General features: G+C 43.6%; 1 protein-coding gene and 1 long non-coding RNA gene across 2 annotated transcripts in view; both read right to left on the reverse strand.

The window, feature by feature from the left end:
- Nucleotides 1–190: 190 nt before the first annotated feature.
- The window catches only part of cers1 (ceramide synthase 1), a 35,908-nt gene continuing 8,821 nt past the window's right edge, over nt 191–27,277 (reverse strand). Inside the window, exons 2-7 of the mRNA XM_085152719.1 lie at nt 14,168–14,327; nt 6,267–6,447; nt 5,465–5,626; nt 5,153–5,300; nt 4,901–5,040; nt 191–2,877 (exon numbers count right to left, since the gene is read on the reverse strand). Of these exons, the coding sequence (XP_085008845.1) occupies nt 2,835–2,877; nt 4,901–5,040; nt 5,153–5,300; nt 5,465–5,626; nt 6,267–6,447; nt 14,168–14,327 (834 nt within the window). The 3' untranslated portion in view covers nt 191–2,834. The remainder of the gene's footprint in view (nt 2,878–4,900; nt 5,041–5,152; nt 5,301–5,464; nt 5,627–6,266; nt 6,448–14,167; nt 14,328–27,277) is intronic.
- LOC146490622 (uncharacterized) lies at nt 15,445–25,942 on the reverse strand. The gene is made up of 2 exons (XR_014872577.1): nt 21,470–25,942; nt 15,445–20,593 (listed from the first exon to the last, which is right to left on the reverse strand). It is a non-coding gene; the product is annotated as an uncharacterized LOC146490622 (long non-coding RNA).

The following is a 27,277-nucleotide window of genomic DNA, read 5'->3' on the forward strand; positions in this document are numbered from 1 at the left end:
GCGCTCCTCTTTGCTCCTCTTTGCTCCCACAGACACTCGCCTCATCAGCTCGGGTGGAAATTTTGGCACAATCAAATCATGACGAAGCTTTGGGTCGAAAACTTTGAGGCAGTCTCTGAAAGTTTGTTTCTGCCACTGAATTTCTTATTTCATCTTTTTGCAATTGAAATTTTGATTAACTCCACCTGCCTTTGTTTTCAGTGGTGGAAAAAAAGCTTCCATATTGACCAGAAACAATCTGAATGCCATTTTTGTTGTTTGTTGGGCGAGGACGAAGCTGAGGTGGCGAGATCAACGTGTAATAATCCGCTTACTGCAGTCTCTTAAATAAGGTGACTTCTCAAAGATGCCGTTACACTGATGAGTCTGTGGAAAGTTCCCTTTGTGTCGTCACTCCCTAAAACGTTTTAACTGCGAACCAGCCAACATACCTGAACAAAAACACCTGATTGGACCTCATCAGTAAGGTCGCCCTGTCAGTTATGAAGCTTTGGCGACTGTATGCATACAGGGACCAAATACATCCTGCAACAGGAAGTCCTGTGAGTCCTTCATTCATCATCACTCCCCTAAACATGAGGGAGTGGAGGTGATGAGGTGAGAGCGCACAGCGAGCTCTGCTGCTAACGTCTCGGTCCTGTTTATGCACTTCAACATCACGCCCTGATGTTCTTAGTGTACGCTGTGATGAGGTCAAGTTCACATGACCTCAGCTGTAAGCTGAGACAGGATGGTTTTAGTCAGCTCTGAGCCGGGGGTGGGCGATATGGGTGAAATCTGTCATCATTTTTAATATTCAGAATTTGTACCTCCTGATTAAAAACACGATGAGGTTCTGAAGGACAGTAACCAGGGTGGACACATTGGCTAGTGTTACGCATAACCACACTGCCCACCCCAAGAACAGTCACTTGTACAGACATCAGCGCAGTTGTACGACACGGTGGGAGAGACGTTTCGCCACGTCAGGCTTTAGAGGGCGAGTCACACCTGATCCAGGACGTGGATTTTTGAGGGTTTACTGCAGACTTCATTCTGAGCTGATCGGCAAACTGGACGGTCTCGTCAGATCAACCGTGTCACCTACAGTACAGATGTGTCACCACTACAGTAAAACGAGTGCAAGCCAGCATTCAGATTAAATGGAAGAGGTCGGAGACGAGATCCAGATGTTCGCCACGTAGATGGACAACCCCCCGCCCCCCGGTCCCTGAAAACATCCGACCTGGGCTGTCGCATCACGATCAGCGACTCACACACAGCAGGAAAAACAACAACACATCTGAAATACAAACGTCTCTCTCTCAGGAAAAATAACAGCAGCAAATTAAAATAAATCAATAATCTGCACCAACAGATACTAAGGGAAAGGAAATAAGTTAGCTCGAACCCCCCCAAACACGATGCGAGCAGCGTGGAAGACACACAAAGCAAAGCGGATCGTCTCGTAGGGACGGACGACATCTGCAGCCTGCTCCAGCAGCACAAGCATGCTGTTCATCCAAACAAGCGCTTGGATTTGATCGAGAAGGTGGAAAAACTGAAATGTCCCTTATTTTCTACAGCGGCCGTTCCCACTAAAGTACGAGCTGGAAACCAGCGAGGGAACAGTTCCCTTTCACTCGAGTTCAAGTTATTAATATGTTCAAATTAGAAATCATAGAAAAATCTTCCCTCAGGCTGGGGGAAACGTTTCTGGGATATTTGTGTTCGGTGGCCTCGCTGCGCCAAACTCAGAGAAAACAAACAGATCGCTTTTAGGACGAGTTAGTAAAAACTTCATGATTACACAGCTGTAGGATGTTTCGTGATCATTTCATAGCAGTTCCAAAATCATTCCGATGTCATGCATTTCTGAAGTCCATAATCTGCGCATACATAACGTTTTGTTTTTCACCATTCAGTCTTTCCATGATTATTATTGGCTCCTTATTTTAGCCGCCACCACCTGAAATCTTCTGATTCTGAAACCCAGTCAATCAAGTCCAGCTATTTGCTGTCATTAAACCAGCAATCAGCTTGTACGCCTTCATGTCAGCGACAGATGCTCTGCGACACACACACACACACACGGGAACAAATAATTTAAAAAACAAAGCAAATAAACTTTCCGTACAGGAATGACAGGTGGATATTCCTAATGCCTGCGATGGTCAGTACAAGAGAAACAAAAGATTAAAAAACATCCACTTTACACACACACACACATGGTTTTTTGAAATCAAGCTAATTGAAAGCAGGCAGCCAGAGCCGCCTGGTCCCACCACCGACTTGTGCGATGATATGAAAATCAATACATGTGGTGAAGCGGCCAAAGGCCAGGCAGCCTTTCTCACACCACCGTGCCATGTTTGTTTTTTGCCCTTCTTCCTCCTATCATAGGTCAGAGAGGACGGGCGGAGGTGTAAGACGGAGGAAGCGATTCATTAGGAATTACTAAATATCTAAATGTCTACAGAACCATTTACTGGCCAAAACCTTTCCTCGCCTGGGCGCTGCGGTGCTGCGCAGGGTGCACAGCTGTACGCGACAATTACAGCTCTCATTCAAACTGCTCGTTTCTACTGAATCTGTCAAATGTAAAGTTAACAAGAGTAAGACAAAAAGTCGGCTGAAATAACATTCACAGTGCTCCAATGAAACCAATCTGGAAACAAAATGACAGCGATGATTTGAAATGTTCTAAAAACAAATACAGAGAGTAAAAAGTCATCAGACTCGATGTTTCCCTTTCAAGATGCTCTTCCTTTAAAACATGCTCCACGTTGAAGGAGGGCGTCTTTGTCTTGCATGTACCAGCAGCCTAGTGCCAGGTGGTGGCGACGGAGGGCCTGTTATAAATGCTTCTCCTTTGTGATCCCGTTCTGCACGTGTTTCCTGGAAAGAAAGCCAGATGGGAGAGAAAGGAGTGAGAATCCTGAGGTGATCAGCAGAAGTGAGACATCAGCAGACATGGGGCATATCAGAAGTGTTCAAGGCCAGGCAGATAAGGACCAAACAGCACGTTCTTACACGAACTCATTTGCCTTTGGGACAGGAGCACACATCTGATAACAGCCTACCTGAGTTAGTATTCAAAATGAGGCTCGTTTTAGACACAGCACAACAGGGATGCACATGGCAGCCCCTCAGATAACGACATGAATCTATAACCTCTGCTAAAAGTACACTTTGCTTTTTGTCAGCACTTCTTAGTTTAAAGCTCACTGCTGCAAATACAGATTACACAGGATTCACAGAGAAACAGCTTGTGTCTATCATATCATGTGGTGACTTTTGATGTAAGCTTATGAAAGTGCATTTCTTCTGCTTAACCAGCTGTTGGTGAACTGTGGAGCTCTGCAGGCAAATATGTATTACAACATGTAGCAAATCAAGTTTACACAGTGGCACCGAGGTGAAGTGAAAGGGATTTTAAAATGTAATATTTCAGTTATAAACAAATGTAATTTGAGGTACCAGAACCTTTTCTGTAACTTTACACATTGGTCATGTAGAAAAACTGAGACTACTGTTGAAACTGAAATGTTTAGCTAAATGTCTTTACACTGACAGAAAGCGGAGTGTCACTGCTCCAGCATCCGGTGTCCCACAATGTCAAATTAATTTACTATCTCTACATTAAAGCTTCCTCTTTGTCTAAGCAGCTGTACAATGTAGCCTACAAAGGCTTAAATATACAGCATCACATCTTACCTTAATGCTAGCAGTGCTACGTTAAACGCTAATTGTAGTGTCAGCTTGCTAACATGCTAAATTAGCTAAACATTAGCATGCTAAGATTAACGCAATCATACATGCTGTTTGCAATGGATCATTAGCATCAAGCTAATAGACGCTATGCAGACCGACAGAACCACCTTTACCAGCATTAACGGGAAGTAATGTGAAGGAACTTTGACCTTAATTCTTTTCTTATGTAGGAGAGGAACACAGCTTTCAGCGTGGCAGTCTTTCTATTGGCCAGTAGGGGGCGATCTCCTGAGCATTGTCTATTAAGTCTACCAGAAAATGATCCTACATCTTACTTAATTTATGACCTTGTAGTCTCAAGTCTTCCTTAGTACAACATTATTCTTTATTCCCACTTAAAGTGGAACAGCAGGAAATTCTTTAGGGCACGGCTACGAAGAGCCACAACAATTTAAGCGTCCAGTGTCCTCAGTTTGTTTGTCTCACAGCTTAGCACATTGCTGCCTCCCACTGGTGTTGTACATCAGCGCAGTGTTTGGCATCCCACTGAGTGGGTAGCGTTCTGTGTTTGTGTCCCATCAAACAGCATTATAAAGGGAAATCTGTCTAATGTCCAGTTTCCTAAATTCTCCTTTGACACGGTCCCACAGGAACCCACGAGCACATGCACTGCAGGCTCCAGGAACCCACTGAGTTTCTCTGCTAGCTCCACTCGCCAGCCTGAATGTCCCGGCGTTAGCCTTGTAAATATGATGTCATCTTTCTGAGGCCAAGTTTACCTGATGCTTCAATGTTGTATAGCTTTCTGCTGTCTGCTTCCCACTCAAGCTGTCACTGATGATTCAGCCTCTCGCTGATGAATCGGTCAGCTCAAAGCACAGCATCAAAGAGCTGCTCGCATGGCTTTGGGCTCGCCGTTTTGTTTGTTTGTTTAGTATACTCGACATATTCCAGTAAGGCTTGGCTATAGAAATGTGTTTCATCATTAAATGTGTATTTTGGTAATGTCTGGATGTCTTGTGCTGTCAGGCAGCGCTCAGAGAGGATGGTTGAAACAGGACCGTTTACAGTCTAATGTGTTAAATCTAATAATTTATTATTAATGTGGAAATTCTGCCACTGAACATCAGCACAACTGCTTTGGTTTCCTCTAAAATAAGATCTACATTACATGACCCACAGTACACATGCTGAAGGTTGGACTCACCCCTGTGCAGAGTTGTGATGTCCAGCATCATCAGCGCTGTTTTCCGCTGGAGGCTCCTTCCTGCTGTCCTCGTCCTCGTACTCCCTAACATCGTTCACCTCCTTTACTTTCAGCAGCTTCACTACAAACATCACAATGAACTGCACACAACAGGGGAGGAAAACAGGAAATGCAAAGAAATCAGACGGCGTGTCCGAAAATGAAAAACTTTCAGGGTTCGAATGAAACATTTGACAAAACCAGCGTCCTCACCAAGAACCAGTAGATGTTCATGAGAAGCAGGGCGAAGAGAAGCGCATTGAAGAAGAAGTAAAAGGGGATGTGGGGGACGGACTGGAGGCTGGACACACATGTGGCATACATGACTTTGAGGGGGAACCAGTACAGACGGAACCAGAACCTGAGAGAGACGAAAACGGGAACACAATTACATATCCGCTCGTCTTCAGCGTCTTCCAGACAGAATAATTAGAACGCTGTCAAGACTACAAAACGCTTCACCGTGATGGAGAACAAATGGAGAACAAGCAGCTGAGGAAAATAAGCCGATGTTAAATCTCTCACCAAGTGATGCTGAAGCTGACGGAGCCCAAGTTGGACAGCACGTCGTTTAGCAGGTAATAGCCTCCTCCTCTGGACTTCAGGTAGACGTTGAGCTTGGTGAACTCCAGCTGGATGTCGTTGATGTCGTGCAGGAATAACACTAGGATCCCGATGTTGTGGTATCTGGAGGGCAGAGAGCACAGACGGTGGCACGAGGATCCTGATAGAGGCTGAGCTCAGTGACAAGCAGAAAGCAGACTTGACTTTTACATTTTCTATACATTTGATCCTTTTTACCTCAAAACACTGAAGAGCTCAGCGGTCCAATTACAATTCAATCTTATATATATAGCTCCAATCACAACAACAGTTGCACAAAAGCATTTTGTATGGCCTACAACAACACAGAGAAAGCCCCAGTAATCATATGAGCCCCTAAGAGCAAGAGCTCTGGCGACAGTGGGAAGGAAAAACTCCCTTTTAACAGGAAGAAGCCTCCGACAGAGCCAGCCTCAGGGAGGGGCGGGGCTATCTGTAACGTGATAAATGTCATTCCCTCGATGTTGTCAGCAATCGTATTTACAGATTTACTTTTTTTTCTGATAATCTGCATTTTACTTAATTAAAAGAAAGACAGTGAACGAACACATCTGCTCTAGTTTCCACTAAACTCTGCCTCCTACCCTCCAGTCAAACTGGTGTTTCGACTGACCAACCAAAACTATACAATCGTTCATGAACTGTGATTTTGTGCTTCTGTGTTAGAAAATGAGCTCACGTGTGCAAAAAACTCACAGAATAAACCAGGAAAAATAAAAAGTACCTGAATGCGTAGGAGAAGCTGATGAGCGCCAGCGTGATGATGTGGTGCACCACCATGACAGCAGAGTCCTTCCTCCACGCGTCCATATAGATGGTAGCATAAATGGAGTGGCCGTAGAAGCTGCCCTGGATCAGGTAGGCGATGGCGATGTCTGTAGGCACTGACATACCGCTCTTCCAGTCTGCAGGGACAGATGGGAAATGTTATCCTGCTTGCATAAGAAGGTGTTTTAAGAACACGCTTGTGAATGTAGATAATGAATGATGTACAGTAAAGCATTTTGTTTTTATTCTGGACATTACTGTTTCCCTTCCTGTCGCCAACGCCGTCTTTAACACGACCATAATTAACAAAGATAGTCTACAGGGCAGCAACACCACACACTGGGCGATATGGGTTTCTAGTCTTAACGAGCTTTTGTGTTTTCTTTTTTTGTAACACTTTTTTGTAACACTTTGTAATTTTAAGCCATTAAACTGTGGTCAACCAAACATGCAGAAAGGCCTCAGCTGACGGTGAGATTCAAATCCAGAGCTCATTAACATCCGTGCACTTCTTAAAGCCTCTAAAACACATGACTATCTGCCGGTCATCAACATCTTTGTTAATCGATAAATGCACGATGACCTCGGTTTGGATCGAGACGTGCAGTGAAAACAGAACATCTTCCAATAAACACAAAGAGTCGTGCAGTAGGGGTGGGCGATAGAAACGATATACGATAGAAACGATATAAATTTGGCCAACGATAGAGATTTTGACATGTTGATGATGTCATCAAGCTGCGCCTGTTTTGGTCGAAAGCGTCGCAGCGGCTACAACCATTATCATCTGCAAATTATGCGGAGCGACAGTCATGGCAAAGAGATGAAGCACTGTTGAAATATGGGGAAAGCCAAAAACTGCGCTTCCTCCACTTCCGTAACATTGATTCATTAATGTTGAATTCTCTGCAGCTGCTCTATTCCCATGTTGTTGCAGTATATTAATAACTAACCTCGTATTGTGGATGAATGATCTCAGTTGTTCTCCTGACTGAAGTTTGGCCCCTTGTACAGCATCCTGCTATGCGATTGCATTTGTCCCTGACCACCACAATCCCTCACGTTAACTTTTATGGAGTGGAATAAAAGTTAGCGTTCATCCTCCAGCTTCACTGTGCTAATGTTATGCTAACATAGCTGTGTCGCTAGCAATCACGTAGCACAACATTATATACCAGCTAGCTCAACTTCAGTAACCCTGCAAACGCCACTGCTGTTTAGTTTTCTGTCTTCATTTATGTTGGAATTGGTAGCAGAGCTGTAAGTTTTAATTAGTTTCAAAAAAATCTCTCAGTCAGAACATGCTATGTCATGTTTAGGTGTAAACTAGCGAGCTAACTTCCTGCTAACTTCTAACTCCGTTAAATTTAATAAATTCTGTTTTCATGGATGTTAAACTTAATTGTTACACCCGATAAAGCAGCAACGCTGATGATTTAATTAAAGATGAAAGAATTTAGACCGTTTTTAACTCTCAGTGTTCGTTTGACTTTGGGACCTAAAGCGGATGGAGTTTTGGACCCAGATTACTCCGCGAAGCTCCTCACTATGGCAGCCGTAATGCTCTGACAATCCATCAAGCAGTGCGGCTTACCAAAGTTGTACTAAAACATTTTTTAACAGATTTCTGCAGCCAAAATCGGTTCGAGTTTTGATTTTTGAGAAAATTAAAGGATTTTAAGTGCGCCTTATAGTGTGGAAAATACGTTATACGGAAGAAAAGAATAGATCGTGATATATATCGTTACCGCACATGCTTCAAATTACATTGCAATATGAATTTTAGGCCATATCGCCCAGCCCTATTGTGCAGCCTCTTGAAGAAGTTCACCTCTGAACTTCCTCACATGCATCTTATCTACGTCCTTCTTCTCGTAAGACAGCTTCTGCTCTTTGCATAATTTCTCACAAGATAAAAGGTGAAGAGGCGACTGCGTTGCATGTATCACTGCGGTGGAACAGAGGCATGCCTTTCACATCAGGCCCCCAGCTCATGTGATGGAGGCACATGTTTGTCTCTGCCAAAATGTGGTTTAATGCACTGTCGACCATTTGTGGCCAAAAATAGAGTCACAGTATCTGTCAGATCAGATTGTGGTGGCGTGTAGATCTCAGAAACATTTACAGTCAAACACCATCAGCATCTGCTGGGGACTGAGTGAAGAATGACTCAGTCACACTGTTTGTGACACATTTCATAAAACAGACGACTGTGGAGGCTTTTTTTTTTTTTTAACTCTAACTGTGACTGTAACTGTAACTGTAGCTGTGACTGTAACTCTGACTGTAACTGTAGCTGTAACTGTAACTGTGACTGTAACTGTAGCTGTAACTGTGACTGTAACTGTAGCTGTGACTGTAACTGTAACTGTGACTGTAACTGTAACTCTGACTGTAACTGTAACTCTGACTGTAACTGTAGCTGTAACTGTAACTGTAACTGTAGCTGTGACTGTAACTGTAACTGTGACTGTAACTGTAACTCTGACTGTAACTGTAGCTGTAACTGTAACTGTGACTGTAACTCTGACTGTAACTGTAGCTGTAACTGTAACTGTAGCTGTGACTGTAACTGTAACTGTAGCTGTGACTGTAACTCTGACTGTAACTGTAACTGTGACTGTGACTGTAACTGTAGCTGTGACTTTAACTGTAGCTGTGACTGTAACTCTGTAACTGTAGCTGTAACTGTAACTGTGACTGTAACTGTAGCTGTAACTGTAACTGTGACTGTAACTGTAACTCTGACTGTAACTGTAGCTGTGACTGTAACTGTAGCTGTGACTGTAACTCTGACTGTAACTGTAGCTGTAACTGTGACTGTAACTGTAGCTGTGACTGTAGCTGTAACTGTAACTGTGACTGTAACTGTAGCTGTGACTGTAACTGTAGCTGTAACTGTAATTGTAACTGTAACTGCAGCTGTGACTGTAACTCTGACTGTGACTGTAACTGTAGCTGTGACTGTAACTGTAGCTGTAACTGTAACTGTGATTGTAACTGTAGCTGTAACTGTAACTGTGACTGTGACTGTAACTCTGACTGTGACTGTAGCTGTGACTGTAACTCTGACTGTAACTGTAGCTGTGAATGTAACTCTGACTGTAACTGTAACTGCAACTGTAACTGTAGCTGTGACTGTAACTGTGACTGTGACTGTAGCTGTGACTGTAATTGTAACTGTGACTGTGACTGTAGCTGTGACTGTAACTGTAACTGTGACTGTAACTGTAGCTGTGACTGTAACTCTGACTGTAACTGTAGCTGTGACTGTAACTGTAGCTGTGACTGTAGCTGTAACTGTAACTGTGACTGTAACTCTGACTGTGACTGTAACTGTAGCTGTAGCTGTGACTGTAACTGTAACTGTAACTGTAGCTGTGACTGTAACTCTGACTGTGACTGTAACTGTAGCTGTGACTGTAACTGTAGCTGTAACTGTAACTGTAACTGTGACTGTAACTGTAGCTGTAACTGTAACTGTAACTGTGACTGTGACTGTAACTGTAGCTGTGACTGTAACTGTGACTGCAACTGTAACTGTAGCTGTGCCTGTAACTGTGACTGTAACTGTAATTGTAGCTGTGACTGTAACTCTGACTGTAACTGTAGCTGTAACTGTGACTGTAACTGTAGCTGTGACTGTAGCTGTAACTGTGACTGTAACTCTGACTGTGACTGTAACTGTAGCTGTAACTGTAACTGTAGCTGTGACTGTAACTCTGACTGTGACTGTAACTGTAGCTGTAGCTGTGACTGTAACTGTAACTGTAGCTGTGACTGTAACTCTGACTGTGACTGTAACTGTAGCTGTGACTGTAACTGTAGCTGTAACTGTAACTGTGACTGTAACTGTAGCTGTAACTGTAACTGTAACTGTGACTGTGACTGTAACTGTAGCTGTGACTGTAACTGTGACTGCAACTGTAACTGTAGCTGTGCCTGTAACTGTGACTGTAACTGTAATTGTAGCTGTGACTGTAACTCTGACTGTAACTGTAGCTGTAACTGTAACTGTGACTGTAACTGTAGCTGTGACTGTAGCTGTAACTGTGACTGTAACTCTGACTGTGACTGTAACTGTAGCTGTAACTGTAACTGTAGCTGTGACTGTAACTCTGACTGTGACTGTAACTCTGACTGTGACTGTAACTGTAGCTGTAACTGTAACTGTAGCTGTGACTGTAACTCTGACTGTGACTGTAGCTGTGATTGTATCTCTGACTGTAACTGTAACCGTAGCTGTGAATGTAACTCTGACTGTAACTGTAACTGTGACTGTAATTGTAACTGTGACTGTACCTGTGACTGTAACTGTGACTGTAACTGTAACTGTAGCTGTGACTGTAACTGTGACTGCAACTGTAACTGTGACTGTAACTCTGACTGTAACTGTAAATGTAGCTGTGACTGTAACTGTAGCTGTGACTGTAACTGTGACTGTGACTGTACCTGTGACTGTAACTGTGACTGTAACTGTGACTGTGACTGTAACTGTAGCTGTGACTGTAACTGTGACTGCAACTGTAACTGTGACTGTAACTCTGACTGTAACTGTAATTGTAGCTGTGACTATAACTGTAATTGTAACTGTAACTGTGACTGTAGCTGTGACTGTAACTCTGACTGTAACTGTAACTGTAATTGTTTACTGTGACTGTGACTGTAGCTGTGACTGTAACTGTGACTGCAACTGTAACTGTAGCTGTGACTGTAACTCTGACTGTAACTGTAATTGTAGCTGTGACTGTAACTGTAATTGTAACTGTAACTGTGACTGTAACTGTAACTGTGACTGTGACTGTAACTGTAGCTGTGACTGTAACTGTGACTGCAACTGTAACTGTGACTGTAACTGTAACTGTAACTGTAGCTGTGACTGTAACTCTGACTGTGACTGTAACTCTGACTGTAACTGTAGCTGTAACTGTAATTGTTTACTGTGACTGTGACTGTAGCTGTGACTGTAACTGTGACTGCAACTGTAACTGTAGCTGTGACTGTAACTCTGACTGTAACTGTAATTGTAGCTGTGACTGTAACTCTGACTGTGACTGTAACTCTGACTGTGACTGTAACTGTAGCTGTAACTGTAACTGTAGCTGTGACTGTAACTCTGACTGTGACTGTAGCTGTGATTGTAACTCTGACTGTAACTGTAACTGTAGCTGTGAATGTAACTCTGACTGTAACTGTAACTGCAACTGTAACTGTAGCTGTGACTGTAACTGTGACTGTGACTGTAGCTGTGACTGTAATTGTAACTGTGACTGTGACTGTAACTGTAACTGTGACTGTAACTGTAACTGTAGCTGTGACTGTAACTGTGACTGCAACTGTAACTGTATCTGTAGCTGTGACTGTAACTGTAACTGTAGCTGTGACTGTAACTCTGACTGTAACTGTAATTGTAGCTGTGACTGTAACTGTAATTGTAACTGTAACTGTAACTGTGACTGTAGCTGTGACTGTAACTCTGACTGTAACTGTAATTGTAACTGTGACTGTGACTTTGACTGTAACTGTGACTGTGACTGTAGCTGTGACTGTAATTGTAACTGTGACTGTGACTGTAACTGTAATTGTAACTGTAACTGTAATTGTAACTGTAACTGTGACTGTAATTGTAACTGTAACTGTGACTGATAACGGCTCTCACTGCGGGTCTCTGGAGTCCTAAAGCCTTAGTAATGGCTTGGTAACTCTTTTCAGACTGATGTCAATGACTCGTGTTGACGTATTGCTTTTTGAGCTCTTTTAGCTAAATTGACTCTGTCAGCAGGTTTTATTTAAGTGATTTCTTGATTTCTCAGGTCTGGCAGTGGCTGATGGTTCTGACAGAGTACTGACAGGGACTAGAAAGAGAGAGCATATTTCTCCTGTTTTGGCTTCCCTTCATTGGCTTCCTGTTAAATCCAGAATTGAATTCAAAATCCTGCTCCTCACATACAAGGTCTTAAATAATCAGGCCCCATCTTATCTTAATGACCTTGTAGTACCATATCACCCTATTAGAGCACTTCGCTCTCGCTCTGCAGGCCTACTTGTTGTTCCTAGAGTATTTAAAAGTAGAATGGGAGGCAGAGCCTTCAGTTTTCAGGCCCCTCTTCTGTGGAACCAGCTTCCAGTTTGGATTCGGGAGACAGACACTATCTCTACTTTCAAGATTAGGCTTCAAACTTTCCTTTTTGCTAAAGCATATAGTTAGGGCTGGACCAGGTGACCCTGAATCCTCCCTTAGTTATGCTGCAATAGATGTAGGCTGCCGGGGGATTCCCATGATGCATTGAGTTTTTCCTTTCCAGTCACCTTTCTCACTCACTATGTGTTAACAGACCTCTCTGTATTGAATCATATCTGTTATTAGTCTCTGTCTCTCTTCCACAGCATGTCTTTTATCCTGTCTTCCTTCTCTCACCCCAACCGGTCGCAGCAGATGGCCGCCCCTCCCTGAGCCTGGTTCTGCCGGAGGTTTCTTCCTGTTAAAAGGGAGTTTTTCCTTCCCACTGTCGCCAAAGTGCTTGCTCATAGGGGGTCATATGATTGTTGGGCTTTTCTCTGTATCTATGAAGCGCCTTGAGGCGACATTTGTTGTGATTTGGCGCTATATAAATAAAATTGAATTGAATTGAATTGAAAGGGTCAGCTGTGGTAGTCAGGATGGGAGGAAGCTGGAGCGATCGCGTTTATCCCCGAGAGCTTTACAGAGGGCTTTTAAAGTGCTGTGAGAAACGAGCTAAATGCATGTAGCCTGGCTTATATCACTGAAACCTATCAGATGTTGGACGGAAACTTTCTCCTCCTGTGTTTGAGTAAGGCTCGTCTCCAGTGATATGGGGTTACGTTGGGGCCTTGTGTAATGTTCATTGATTGGACCGTCCGTCATTAAACATTGAGAGGAGGGCCGCTAGCTGGATCACAACAGAGGAGCTGCCAAGGGGGAGGGATGGGAACTGGAGCCTTTTTTCCCTCTACTGGGGACCAAAGCTTTCTCATCTCTTTGGGTCAGCGATACACTCCCCCTCCTCCGTCCCGTCACTGCACTTTGATTTCGACTAATTTCCTAAATTCTCACAGTAGCTGTATCTCTCTTTCCCTTCCTCCCTCCATTAGTAACAGTCCAGCCTTGTAGAGGAATAAAGCTTCTGCACACATCTCAGGCTGACAGCTATTAAAAGCGAAGCAGCGATTAAACACGAACCTGGCGCCGTCAGCTAGCCTTTGTGAGCTCGGCGCAGGAGCCTCGACAACTCTGTGTCTGATAGAAGAGGCTGAGAGACTATGAAAGGCACCACTGAATTATATGTGAAATCCCCAGTGTGCATCTATCCTCTATTAGCAATGCAATGATGAGCACTACACAGGGTCTCAGCCGCGGCGCTGCTCTCCATGAAGTACAATTTTGCCGCCGATTTATTGTAAATAAACTCGGAAAACATGAATAAATTATTAATAGATAGCTTTATTTTAACAAATACTGGTCTGTATAAACGAGTAAATAAATATGCTTTTTGCATTTTATAAAAAAACTACAATAAATCATAAAGAACCATAAAAGGTGACCAGTTAAAAGCTGCAAATATGCATAAACCAGAACCACATCCTGCATGCGCTGCTATAAATATCTGCCTATTTGAGGACTCAAGGTGGCATTTTACCCCCACAGTGTCTCCACAGGATTAGCAGCGCTCCTGCTGTTTCATTAGATTAAAATGGCTTCAGCTTCTGAGCTGAGAGGTTTGGTATCTGTGTAAGCTAAGATCGCCTGTTCGGGTTTTGCAGCATCCTGTATGATGACGAGCTTAGGATTCAGTTAGCACAGGCTGCAGAAGACGTGATCAGTGTTGTGCATCGTACCGTAGAAGACAGAGGGCGGGTCATGGAAATAGGAGTAGGAGGTGAAGAAGAGCAGGTAGGTGCTGTAGGACCAGGACATGGTGTAGAAGACCAGCTTCCACGCGCTCTCTGGCATCTTGGCAGCATCTTTGGGCAGCAGCCTACACCACTGTCCGAGAGGCTGCAGAGAGAGCAGAGAGAGAGACGGTGAGACAAAAAACACCAGAGGAAGTCGAGCTGACAATTAAATGAGCTGTTTCTAGACTTTTTGGGAGATCCTTGGAAACTGATTCATGTAGACGCTTTTTAAAAAAGTCTGGGAAGGCAAACATGACTGCTCGCTCTGCTCACGGTCGGCCGATACACGTTGAGGCTGCAGAGCTGAGGAAGTCGTTTAGTTGCCCATAATTTATTTTAGAGAATCGATCTTGTCTTGCGCTGCACTGCAAGTACTGAGAAAAATAATTAATAATTAATTTCAAATATTTTGCACAGAGTTGCAAGTTTTTTGCCAGTAAGCTAAACAGTTCGTGCATGAAGCTTCGTGAAGCTTTGAGACTTTTGCAGGTGCAGTGCTGTGCAAAAGTCTCGAGCTGTGAATAAGTAGTAGGTAAATGTGCAATAGTATATGGAAATGCAGTATGCAAGGCAAAAATTCAATTTGCTTGAAAGCCAATATTTGGTGTGACCAGCTTTGTTCAGTCTTCTCTGAGCGGATGAGGCCAATCCATGACTGATCCTCTTCCACTGCACTGGCAGCGTGTTTGGCACGACTGTAATGTTGACACTGAAGCTGCTGCCAGTCAGATGCTTCTAGGTTTGTGCTGCTGATGGACCAAAATCTGATGGTACTTTTCTACGTCCATAATTTGGATCCCCAGCACCTCTTACTGAAATGTTTTACAGATGTTTGCATCTCTCCTCACCTCGTCCGTACATACTGATGATGATTTGAGCCGAAGAATCTCAAATTTGGTTTCATCACTCCATTATTATTATTTCCACTCATTTTCACTCCAGTTCTGCTGTAATTTGGCAAACCTCAGCCTTTTCTGCCTGTTTCCTTATCTTAAGAATGGCTTCTTGACAGCCACTATCCACTGACCATGACCGACTGCATCAGGTCTTTGCTTTTTCTCCCCATTTCTAAAGGACACGATGTCCACAAACTGTTGCCACAAATTCTTTAAGGACACACTGCACATCATGCCATGTTTTAGCAAAACAACAACACACAATTAGTTAGATGTTAAGTTGTCTGTAAATAGTTTGGTTCCTTTTTTATGCTTGAATGGACGGCATGAACACAGCCAGGGCTAAATTTACTCACATTTGTATACAGTGTAATAAAACATCTCAGTTTAACTTCTGCACTTCAAAACTAGACTGAAAAGTGAAACCAGCGTGTTGAGGATTCATGCAGTTTACAGCCAGGCTATCATACGCTTGTTTAATTGTTCCTAATGATCTGGCAACTGAGTGCAGAATGAAACCAAAGTACAAACAACTGAACAGACACTAAAAATGTGCAGGGGTCAAAATGCAGGGGTCGTTAAATAAGAGAGGTCAGCAGCACAGTTTGGAGAAACACGACGTCCTGCAGCTCTGGAGCTTCAGCACGCCTCTGCAGACTACAGCAGCAGCACATGACCGTCCCCAGAAAAGTCTGCTAATGCTTTCACGCAGAAATAGAGGAAGTTGGTGAAGAGGCTCCTCATCAGACAAACCGTGTAGGCGGTACCTAACCCGACCCACCCACTCACGTTGAGCATGTGTTATCTTCTTGGTTGCCCTCCCCCAAACTCACTTCCACCACTTCCTGAGGCCTTTTGTTGAAACAGAAACTCTTAAAAATGAGCATAATTGATTCGTTTTGAATGAAAGGGAAGAATCACTTGTGACACTCGAACTAATAGAGACGTGGACAAAGGCACAGCACGTAGGTGAAGTAGTGCACCAGGTAAATTAATCCGACAGCAGTGCTTGGTGCTGCACAGCTGTGCCAAGACAGGAAACCAGAGTCATCTCACCGCGTCGTATGCAAACGACACGCACACTCGCTGGAAAGCCATGAAACGGTAACAGGAGGCAGCAGAGTGAAAGCTGGCTGTGTCAGTGATACGCTGCATCTCGATCAGTTGTTACCGAGCTGCTGGTCTACGGCTCCGTGATCCTTTTACATACATGACAAATTAATGGGGCGAGCGTGGCTGCAGATTAGAAAGCGTTCTGGTTTCTGCTTTTCCTGCATGACGCTGCTGTTTCTAACTTTTACGCCGGTTTTCAGGTTTTTTGTCTTTCTTCTTCTGCTTTTTTGTGTCTCTGCTGCTTTCTGGGTCTGACGTCTGTCTGCGTCACACGAGTCAGAACAGGACGGGAAGGAAGCTGATGGAGCAACGCAGATGTGAGATTATTAAAAAAAAGCGTCTTTGTTGTACGAGATCGCGACACATGTTTAGAGGAACAGGCATCACGCGGGGGGCGGGGCACGCGATCCCCAGCCGGGGCAGCTGACTGGTTGAGACACAGTGCGTGCCGAGTAAGTCATGACACTGTCCACGTTCTTTTAAGTCTCCAGTACATCTCCATCAGCCCCCCCATCAGCTCTCTCTCACTACCCTCGTCTCCCTCCTGCCTGCGACATTTATTTATAGAAGCCAGCTGTCAGCACACAGCCCCCCTCCCACACTCTTAACACACACCCCCCTCGATTCACTCAAGAAAAATAAGCTTTCCCACGTTCACAGTGGCTGAAACACTCGAGTCTGCTACAGGCTGCAGCAAAAGCACCAGCTCATATCTCACTGGTTAGTCGTTCCAGCTCCATCTCCAAGTAAAGTTAAAAAATATGGATCCTATCTGTTATATTCACCTCTGACTTGTCTGTCACTACACTACATAAATATATATACACACACATCACATGCATTACATGTGTTTTGAGTCATCTGCAGTATTTCTGTCTCTGTGTTTGCACTGCAGCGACTCTGCACTGGGTTATACAACCAAAGGTCTGTCACAGTCGTGCAGTGACAAATACTACCATGTGTTTCTGTACCAAACTGTACAGAACAAGCTGTCCTGGATACATCAGAGTCCAACACGAGCATAGACTGTTTATGGAAGACAGACGTCTGGGTGTGAAGACTAAACCTATCGTAGAAGTGCTTCCCTGATTTATGGCCTCAGTTTATGGCTCGAATCTGTCCTTTAAATCTGCATTAAATAAGACATCGTGGTCCTTTTTTGTCCCAGAGGACTTTTCATTCTTTCTGCTGTTCTTGTTCAGGCTGAGAAGAGAAAAAACTGATAGCAGCTAAAACTATTTACAGAGGAAGTCTAAAAAAAGAGCTGAATGCTTTTAAACTTTTGACTTCTAATAGTTTGTTTACTCTGATCCGAATCATGCACGAGTTTGCACGACTTTTAGCTTTTTCGTCTGGTTTGGTTTCTGTTCGTCGTAGCAACACAAATGTGCTGCTACAAACCAAACATTCAGTCTGCTCATTGGCCAGATGTGTCTGCGGCGAGAGCAACAAAAGTAAATGAGCGAAAGACAAATGTGGTCACCTGACCAAACATCGCCGCTCATCCAAATGAGTCCTCGGGTCATTTTACAGCTAGTTACTACAGCTTGTGTACTCTGCTGCATCCCAGAATGCAAAGCATAGCTAGAAGGTATTTCCCTCAAATTTGCAGCGTATTTTTGATCGTTTGGTCAGATTGAGGTCGGGTCACAGTCTCGCCGCTCTATTGAGACCGCCTCCTCCACAAGATTGAGTTAAGTTACCATAATCATATCTGCACAGACAAACGGGGAACATGTACCAGCGTTTGATGTGAATGGGCTGAATAGCAAAGGTGTGAAAACTCCCTAAAACTCAAAGGTGAGCTCGACCAATATGATTGATCGCCATCAGCCTGTCTCAGATATACACATATTCACCTATATATATATGTGTGTCTACAAAATTGGTGCTACATACAGCAGAGTACACATCACAGCTAATGCAGAGTCCAGCTCTGCCTCCATAGCTGGTCTCCTCCACCTTATATATATATAGACAGAGAGAGCTCCTGTATGACTCACAGTACAGCAAATTGTTACTTTTTTATACCTTTTTGTGTCTCCTTACATCCTGAGTATTAAGTCTAATAATAAACCAAATGACAACCACAAAACATTGGCTTCTTTGTAGACGTGCTTTCCAGGCAGGGATCTATTACTTTGGCCTTCCTGGTTTGTATTAGGTTTCAGTACTTGTTGTAACATGCACACAGCAAGGCAGCCCCCCTGTGCTGGCTATTTTTTGACAATGCCACTCTCAACAAAGTGATATGACCCAACAGCATCGAGTGGCTGTTAGCAGATTTATGTCACTGGTGTTTTTGGGGGAAAACCAAAGATTCATTCTTGAAAGGTGAGCTCTCTATATTCTGGTCTTCTGGCCTTCGAGTACCCCAAACCCCACAACATTTGTTTCAAATGCAGATTGTGAGATTATGTAACAGTCTGCCAGCGGCTCCCTTCTTGTCTCGCTGCGTGCCACCCAGCCCACCATCTCTTTGGGTCCTCTCCGCCCACTCCATCCATCTACCCTTCGGTTTTCTGTGCCAGCCTACAGCGCGGGGGTATAGTGGGTCAAGGACACTGAGATAATCCGCTCGTCCTCTGTCGGATAAATGACAGGGCCTTGAGTTACATTCAGCTGGGACCTACGACCACTCAACAGCTCCCCCCCCCTCTTCCTCGCTCGCTCTGACAGACAGACTCTGGCTGAACTCGTTCTCTAGCCGGAGGCTTCATCGCTCTGTCCCCTTCTGTGGTTTCTCTCCTGCCACAGAGAGAGGCCGGCCTTTAAAACAGAAGGAGAAAAGCATGTAGTGTACAAGTGTATACGGAGGAAGTGTGAGAGGGACTTGATGACAAATGGCTGGTTCCCATAGCAACCATGCAGGGATGCTGGCAAGGCCCTGCAGTGTGGCTTACAATCTCTTTCCATTATGCTTCCACTTCCTTATCGGTTTTCTCCCCACTCTTTCCCAGCTGAAGTGTAGCAGGACCCCCTTATTACCCTCTTCACTCTCCCTCCCCCTGAAGCGAGTGATGAGAGAAGGTGAATGGACTGTGGCCTGTTGCATAAGGAGATAAACTGGGCCAGTGAGTCAGGATGCTGGCTCATGCGTGGCTCCGTTCAATAAGGGTTGCACTCTCTCTCTAAACCTCTTTCATTCCTTCGCTTCAGCCTGGCTTCGATTCCTCTCAGCGAGTCTGACGTCACTGCGTCCGTCTCAGTGTCACCTTTAGACTGGATTCTGTAACACATTCCCTCTGCGCTCTTTACATCTTTTTTCCACACCGAGGCCAAATAGGATTTGCAAAGGCTAATCCGAGGGATGGCCAGATTTTTACACTATATATATATGCGAGTAAAGACAGCCTGTTTATCTGTGATTAACCATTTACGCAACCCCATCGCGTAGACGTTTCTCGTGCTGTTAAGTAGGTTAGAATCCACCGGCTTGACCTTGAAATTACCAAATATCCTTTTCATTACACTTCCAGCCCACCTCCTCGCCTGATTCGGGTTATTTGGCTCTCTAAAAATCATCTCGCTCACTCCATCCATGTCATTGCTTGTTCCTAACAAGGTGACGAGGGGACAGCTGTCAGCGGGGATAAAGATTATCGCCCAGAGAGACAGAAGGAGCTGCAAACACTCCACTTATTGCATTGTTCAGAAAGCCTGACCTGTATAGCTGATTTGATTTGATTAGTTAAGAACACTCTGCATGCTTATACTTCCTGTTCCTGTCTTTGATATTTGTGGTGAGTTGATCTTGCGCTCATCTTGTTTATGCTATTTTCCATGGATGTAGAAAATCAAGCAACCACTGCTTGGATTCATTAAACTGGTTAGATTAAAACACCGTTTTACAAAGTTAAACGGACCTCACAGAGCTTCATTGTCTTGTTTTTATACCATCTAAAAGTGGCCACAGCAATAAGGACTTTACACATAAACTGAAGTTTACACAGCGATGCAGTCATTCAATTATATCGCGTAAAATCACAACAACAGCCACCTAAAGACACTTAATACTGTAAGGCAAAGAGAAGATTAATTAAAATAGTCCAGCCTGGAAGTAATGGAGCTAAATGTCTGCACTGAAGGACACCCGGTGTTGCTGGAGGCCACCGCAACACTAACCAGAGTAAGTATGCAGTTAGATACAATGTTTCTAAGATGTTTAGGGCGAATATAATAACGTCAGAAAATGACAAGACATCCAGGTCTTTATGTCTTTAAGACGCCTGTAGTTTAAATAATTGATTTCTATCTGGGCATCATCTGCATAGCAATGAAAATATATGTAGGGTTTTCTAATCATATTGCTTAAAGGAAGCCTGTATAATGTAAAACGTACTGGTCCCAGCACAGAACCCTGTGGAACTCCAGGACTAGGGATGGGTACCGGTATCCGGTGCCATAATGACATAAACGGTAGTAACCAGACCGAAAAGCAGCCACATTTCAGTGCTTTTTTTTCCCTGAGCTGTGATACACTTTAGATTCCAGCCAATCATTTTATGTTTCCGAGGATAGTAGGCAGGTCCAGGTACGTACGTTCTTTTAGAGCAGAGCTACAGATTAAAAATGCCCAAGGCGAAGCGGTCAAAGTCTGGCTGTACTTCACAGCAAAAGATGCAAACTCAGCAGCTGCAACAAGTGCTTTAAGCTGATACTGTGATGCTGTCAAAGGAGGTAACACCTCAAATCTGATGAAACACCTGGCGACGCATAGCGTTTTTTTAAAAGACGAGAAATGCGCCGTATTTGATAGCTTGCTGCGAGACCTCACACCGAGCACATCTACTGCAGGTGTGGTGCCTGTTATCGGACCCGGAGTTAGCAACATCCCCCAAAAACCCGAAGAGGAGAGTCCTGGCCCCTAGCCCTGCCAGTGTAGCAGAAATGATGAGGATGATGATGCAGCAGCAGCCGTTCTTCTCTGCGTGAGTAGCTTAATGTTGTTCGTGTGTAATTTACGTTGAGTAGGCTAACCACGTTATTACATTAATGCATGTAAGGTGAACTAGCAAACACCATCATAGCTACATGCAGCTGTCTTCTTGTTTGATGGCAGATACTCCCTTCACCCTGGACAAAAAGGCTAAAATGACCAAAGCAAAAGTGGAAAACAGTTAAACATGAGAGGTTTTTGGACAAAGTGTGTGTTCTCCATTCTTTAAGCACCGGTTTGAGCACCGTTTCAAAAGTACCGGTTTGGCACCGGTATCGGATAAAACCTAAACGATACCCATCCCTGTCCAGGACTCGCTTCCACATGTAAGACTCCGCACGTACAAGAACAAACTCTATCAGACAGATAAGATTCAAACCGTTTCAGTGAATTTCATGTCAACAGCGTATTCTAATCTCTAATCTAAGATGCATCATGTACCCACTAACGTTACAATGTAACAAGTATTTGTAAGAAATATTGGACAAGCTCAGTGAATCAGTGGAGACTGTGTAGCAAATGTGACCCGTTTATATTATCAGCAGTCTCTGTTGTTCTCATTAGAAGCTTCTGGGTAGTTCAACAGTGGCTGGCCTTTAATGTGAAGCAGCAACAAAGGAAATACCAGTAATGTGAAAGTCGAGTCATATCAAAGAAGTGTTGAAATGTTGTGGGCCAACAAGTAGATAAAGACAAACACCGCTAACGTCACTGATTTGTTTCTAGCACTGCACTGTTGGTGCATCTCACACTTCCTTCCTTCTCTCCTCCTATTCTCTACGGACAGCGACAGACTCGCCCCGACTCGTCTTCTAATCTCTCCAGTTGGTATGTTGTAGGCATGCACTCATATCCTGCCTACTCAGAGGTCTGCTGAGGCCGACGGCGAGCCGTGGATGCTGGGAAATGAGTCAACTGCTAGTTTGTATGTGACTAAACAGAAAGAGATGGATTTCAGTTGAGCCTCAGATGAATCAGCTCACCACGGCATGAATGACTTCATGGAAAAAAACTGGATGATTAATCACAAAGGGAAGGAATATGTGTCTTGATGCACACATGAACAATTCCCCACTACACTACTCCTGATATGGCAGTCAGATGTTTTACAAACATACATTTGATTTGGTGCTTTCATGCTGGTTTTCACACCTACACTACAGCCTATGGCCAGAAGCTTTTAACTGCTGTTTGCCTACATCATTTACAGAGAATCCCAAAGACCCGACTGAATAACTCAGAATTCAGCCCCATAAATGAAGGTCAAATGTGGGCTTTGAAGGACACCAGGAATATTTTCCTATTTCAAGGGAAACAACATATACTGTAATGGAAGTGAGCCTAACAGGATCAAACAGCATCTGATGGGTTTTTCAACTTTCATGTGAAGGTTCCTAAACTGCTGCTCGCCATGTCCGGGCCAACACAGCAGAGTTACTGATGCTGAACATTTCAACTTGATTTGATTAAAGACACATGATTAGACAGGGCTCTGTCTGGTGAAACAACTAATTTGCATGCCAGAACGTGATTGGACGAGCACTGATAAGCCATCAGCATCTCCAGCCGAGCGAATGAACAGAAATCGTGACTGACAGCTGCAGAAGTGCATTAGCGTGGCATGGAAAAGCCATTTCTGAAGATTTGACTCTGCTGGCTTCAGTACGCCACAATCATAGTTATTGTTGTTTTAAGGTGCTCAACACAGAAAAATGGAAACAACTTCAGGATGAACAGAATTTGACTGATTATCAACTTGATTTGGTTATTTAAACAAAGGTTTGCATGCCATACATACTATAAACGACACTATAAAACATGAGGAACTCTCTGAATCTGTTCAGCGTGTTCTAAAAATAAACCTGTGGTTTCACTTCCTGCTGAGTAAATGTATTATTTCATTAACATAAGACATGGGTAAGGCAGGGTATGTGTTTTATATTCAAGCACATATTGTAACGTGTCAAACTTAACATGACACGGGGAGAGAAAAGGCAGACGTTCCTATTAGGAGGAGGTGTAGCCTGTTAGTGGAGCCAATAAGCCGACACTTGTTCTCAGATTAACTGACAAATGTCATTAACTTATCATTACATATGTGAAGCAGCATTATGTTTCCTAACTAGCAGATTAGCAGCTATGCTGACTGAGACCTAACGTTCAACTGGAAGAGGATTGAACAGTTTACGGTTGTTATGTTTATATAACCAAGTTTTTACTCATCCGTTAGTCCTATTTTTACACCTGCCTCAGAAAAACAAAGCCGGGCATGTGAAGTGTTTACCTCCTGCATGACACTCACCCTCATCTACCTGGTTCCTAATGACAAGTAGACAATTATATAACCACTTCTGCAGTTTTGCACAATTAAGTGTCGTTTTTAGTGTAGATGGAGCTGGTTCACGTTTCATATTTGCTGTTTGCAATCAGACCAGTAGGTTTAAGCAGGTTACAGCAACGTTTCTGAGCTGATATAGACGAGAGTACTGTGTCCATCCAACTGGTCAAAATGACAAAGCACTATGGATCTGTCCAATAGCAGGAACACAATGTAACACTGCTACCCAGAAATAAAGTTTCATAAGTATCATACAGTTACGTCATTAGCTCTGCCACAGGCAACAGCAACATAAAGCCTGTGATGGTCACATGGTTATAATTTGTGTCTAATGATTTAATGCCATAGTATTATACTATATGTCTCTGTAATATGATTAATGGTAACAGTAGTGAAACCCACATTGTGACATTGTAACAATTGTGACAAAGAAAGCAACATACACACTCAAAGACTGAGATACTCAAACTAACAGCTAGAAGACATATGGCTGTCGTTCATAATGCAGTATGGACCATATTGTGACAGCACAAGGACTGTAATAGTAAAGTGCATGTGTGTGTGTGTGTGTGTGTGTGTGTGTGTGTCTTCAATGGGATAATTTACTCGGATCAGACAAAGCTTTATTCAGAGGTTAAGTGAGCAACATTGATTATGTATCAGCAGCTGGATTAAATATGTTCAATGGTAAGTAAACAGTTGATTCTTGCTCCAATTACAGTCGTCGAGCTGAGCACACTTTGGTGTATGTATGAGTGTGAAACGACTAATTTGTTAGTAACTGATGTAAATATTCTATTTAACCTGACCTGAAACTAATGATTGAGACCGTAAAGCAATCAGGAACTCAAGGCTGTTGTCTTAAAGACTTTTATACGACGCTTTTAACTCATTAAAAAGAGAATCTAGGTTCAAAGGACTTAGCAGACCTGGAAGTTCTGTTGTTTTATATGGTTGTGAGCCCACTGGATACGAGCTCACTGGCGTCATGCAGCCATATAGAGGAACAGGTTTGATGCGGTGCAAATAGAAAGATGGGGCTCTTTCCTGCGGTGCCACATGCCAGAGGTCTTGCAGAGTCTTTGCCTCAGGTGGTTCTAGGTGGACGTGAGCGTATCTGTCATGGTTCGTTACGTTCTAGCTGCACTGCAGGTGGCGTACGTTTGTGCATCACAGCCATTTACTCATGATGGTCTAAACCGTCATTAAACAAATACAGAGGAAAGCTAACTGCTACAATGGAAAGGTCATATGGTGACTTACCATAACTTTACATTTGATGAACTTTTATAGTTTATTTATGCAGTCTGCATATTATAAACACTGATTGCAGTGAAAGCAAGTGTGGAGCGTAAAGATACTCAGGCAAAAGCTCAGCTGCTAACGTTTAGCCCAGCTCTGGTGCTAATGCCTCATTCAGCTGCTTTAATGTATCCAGGATTTAATGAAAAGAGTTGCTGTTTGCAGGCCACATACTGCAACCGTGCAACTGACAAAAAGACACAAGTGGGTCAAAACCCCCAAAGGAAGAATCGCACCAGAGCGGTGTGGAAATCTGACTTCTTCCTTTTAATTTAAGATTAATTTATGATGCGAGCACCGTAAACACATCAAACACCTTCTACACAAAGACCAGGCTTATTAAAAATGAACAGAAGTCATTGAAAAGACATTCTAAGAACACTTGGATGGAGTACTTCAAAGTGGCACCGAGATACTGAAAAAGATAAAGACACTATTAACTCATTACATAAACGATGGAGTTGAAATGAAATAATGACGTTGAATTGTTAGTTTGGACAGAACCTGTGATATGACTCCACTCAGACCTGTGCAGACACCCACTTTAGCTTTCAAATGCTTCAGTAGTTAATAACGTCTTCTGTTGATAGTTTTCCATATTTATTTATTTTTTGTAATTTCCCACATTTTACAGTAAATGATCGCAGCCAGAAAGAGCGGCTCATCTGTGACTCAGAAGGCTGGTTGGATCAAGTCCCCGCCTACTCTGGTCTTCCTTCTCTCACCCCAACCAATCACAGCAGATGGCCCCGCCCCTCCCTGAGCCTGGTTCTGCTGGAGGTTTCTTCCTGTTAAAAGGGGGTTTTTCCTTCCCACTGTCGCCAAAGTGCTGCTCATAGGGGGTCATATGATTGTTGGGTTTTTTCTCTGTATGTATTATTGTAGGGTCGACCTTACAGTATAAAGCACCTTGAGGCGACTGTTGTTGTGATTTGGCGCTGGGCACGATACTAAACTCCAGCTGTGTGCATGAATGCTTTATCAGCACTTGTGTGGTTAGAACTGTTGCCTCACAGCAACAAGGTCCTGGTTTGCATTTGTGCATCATGGTCTTTTATTAGACTCTCAGGTAATGACAAATATACAACAGGTGTGTTTTAAACACAGATGTTCATATCAAACATGACCACGGTTTGCGCCCGGGATCACTAAGAGCTCAAAGCTCTTTAAATGGTTGGTTAGAAACTTTTTTCTGCTCTTGGCTCTGTATGATGTTAAGGAAATTGAATATTCTTGTATGGTCTTCTCAGGCCATCACAGAAGCCCCACCCACCTGCTGCTCAAATATTCAATTTGCACGTGGCAGCCAATCAGAAGAAAATTGGCCTAAAAGGAGCGCATGAACTGATGGGCTCCACTAAAGCCTCGCGAGAGATAAATAAGTATTAATTTGAGCTGTAAGTCATTCGAAGGTTAGTCCAAGAATAAAACCCTGCAGCCAAACTTTAGCATAATGGATCCACTTTAAAAAATATTATCACACACTAATGTTCATGTTGTTTGTAATGCTACAATTTGTGTTGGAGAGGATGGTGAAGCGTGAGGTGCCAGCGTCTGCATACTGTCTCTGACTCACTCACCTTGGCTATTCCTGTAAGAACAGCCTCTATAATCACTGCCAGATGTCAGTGAGAACCTATAAAGGTCCAGTTTTGCTATGTGTAGCTATAAAATCCAACAGCACACGGTGGGTGGTGAGACAGAGAAGAAGATATCCAAGGGATATGCAACAGAGGGATGGAGAGGAAGAGATTTTGAAAGAGAGGATGACAAAGACTAAAGAAGGAAAGTATTCTGGACACATTTAGCACAGACTGTCTGTGTTTGTTTCCCACAGAGAGAGAGAGAGACTGGGCTAAAGAAACAGATCTAATTGCATCTCAAAAATGCTCCAAAGAATGCCTGGATCTTAGCTTCCCCCCTAACTACACTGAACAAATGAAGCACGCAAGTGCTGCAGAGATGGCTCTGAAAAACAACGTGTGAGAAGTGATGAGCAGACCGAATGAACTGGGGTTTCTCGTGGCTGCTGAGTCTCAAACACTTTTGTAAAGTGTCCTTGTTAGAGGAAGGACATCTGCCGAGTGTGAAAACTCGAGTGACAGCGTGTTATTGCACAGTGGCAGCCTGTCCACCGTGTCAGTCTGGAGGAAAACAAATGAGAGGGGAAGAGAAAAACGCTGGAGAGGCTGGCCAGCGGCACGGCAACTCTGCTGCGGTCAAGGCCGCACGACACATTCCAGGCAACCGGAGGGAACGCCGTGACAGAGCTGAGGCATGACCCTGCTCTGTAGCTGCTGGTGCACGCTGTTAAAAGCTGCACACGACTCCCAGTTTTATCTGCAAATCAAATGATCTGCTGTGCTTTTCTGTCTGGAGTCACAGAGACTCAGGGTCGCACTAAATCCTGGGAGATGAAAGAGTCGTCTGCAAGAGGATTCAGTAAATATGAAGAAAGTCTGCAG

The sequence above is a fragment of the Neolamprologus multifasciatus genome, chromosome 23 (assembly GCF_963576455.1).
Source record: "Neolamprologus multifasciatus chromosome 23, fNeoMul1.2, whole genome shotgun sequence".
Classification (NCBI taxonomy): Eukaryota; Metazoa; Chordata; class Actinopteri; order Cichliformes; family Cichlidae; genus Neolamprologus; species Neolamprologus multifasciatus.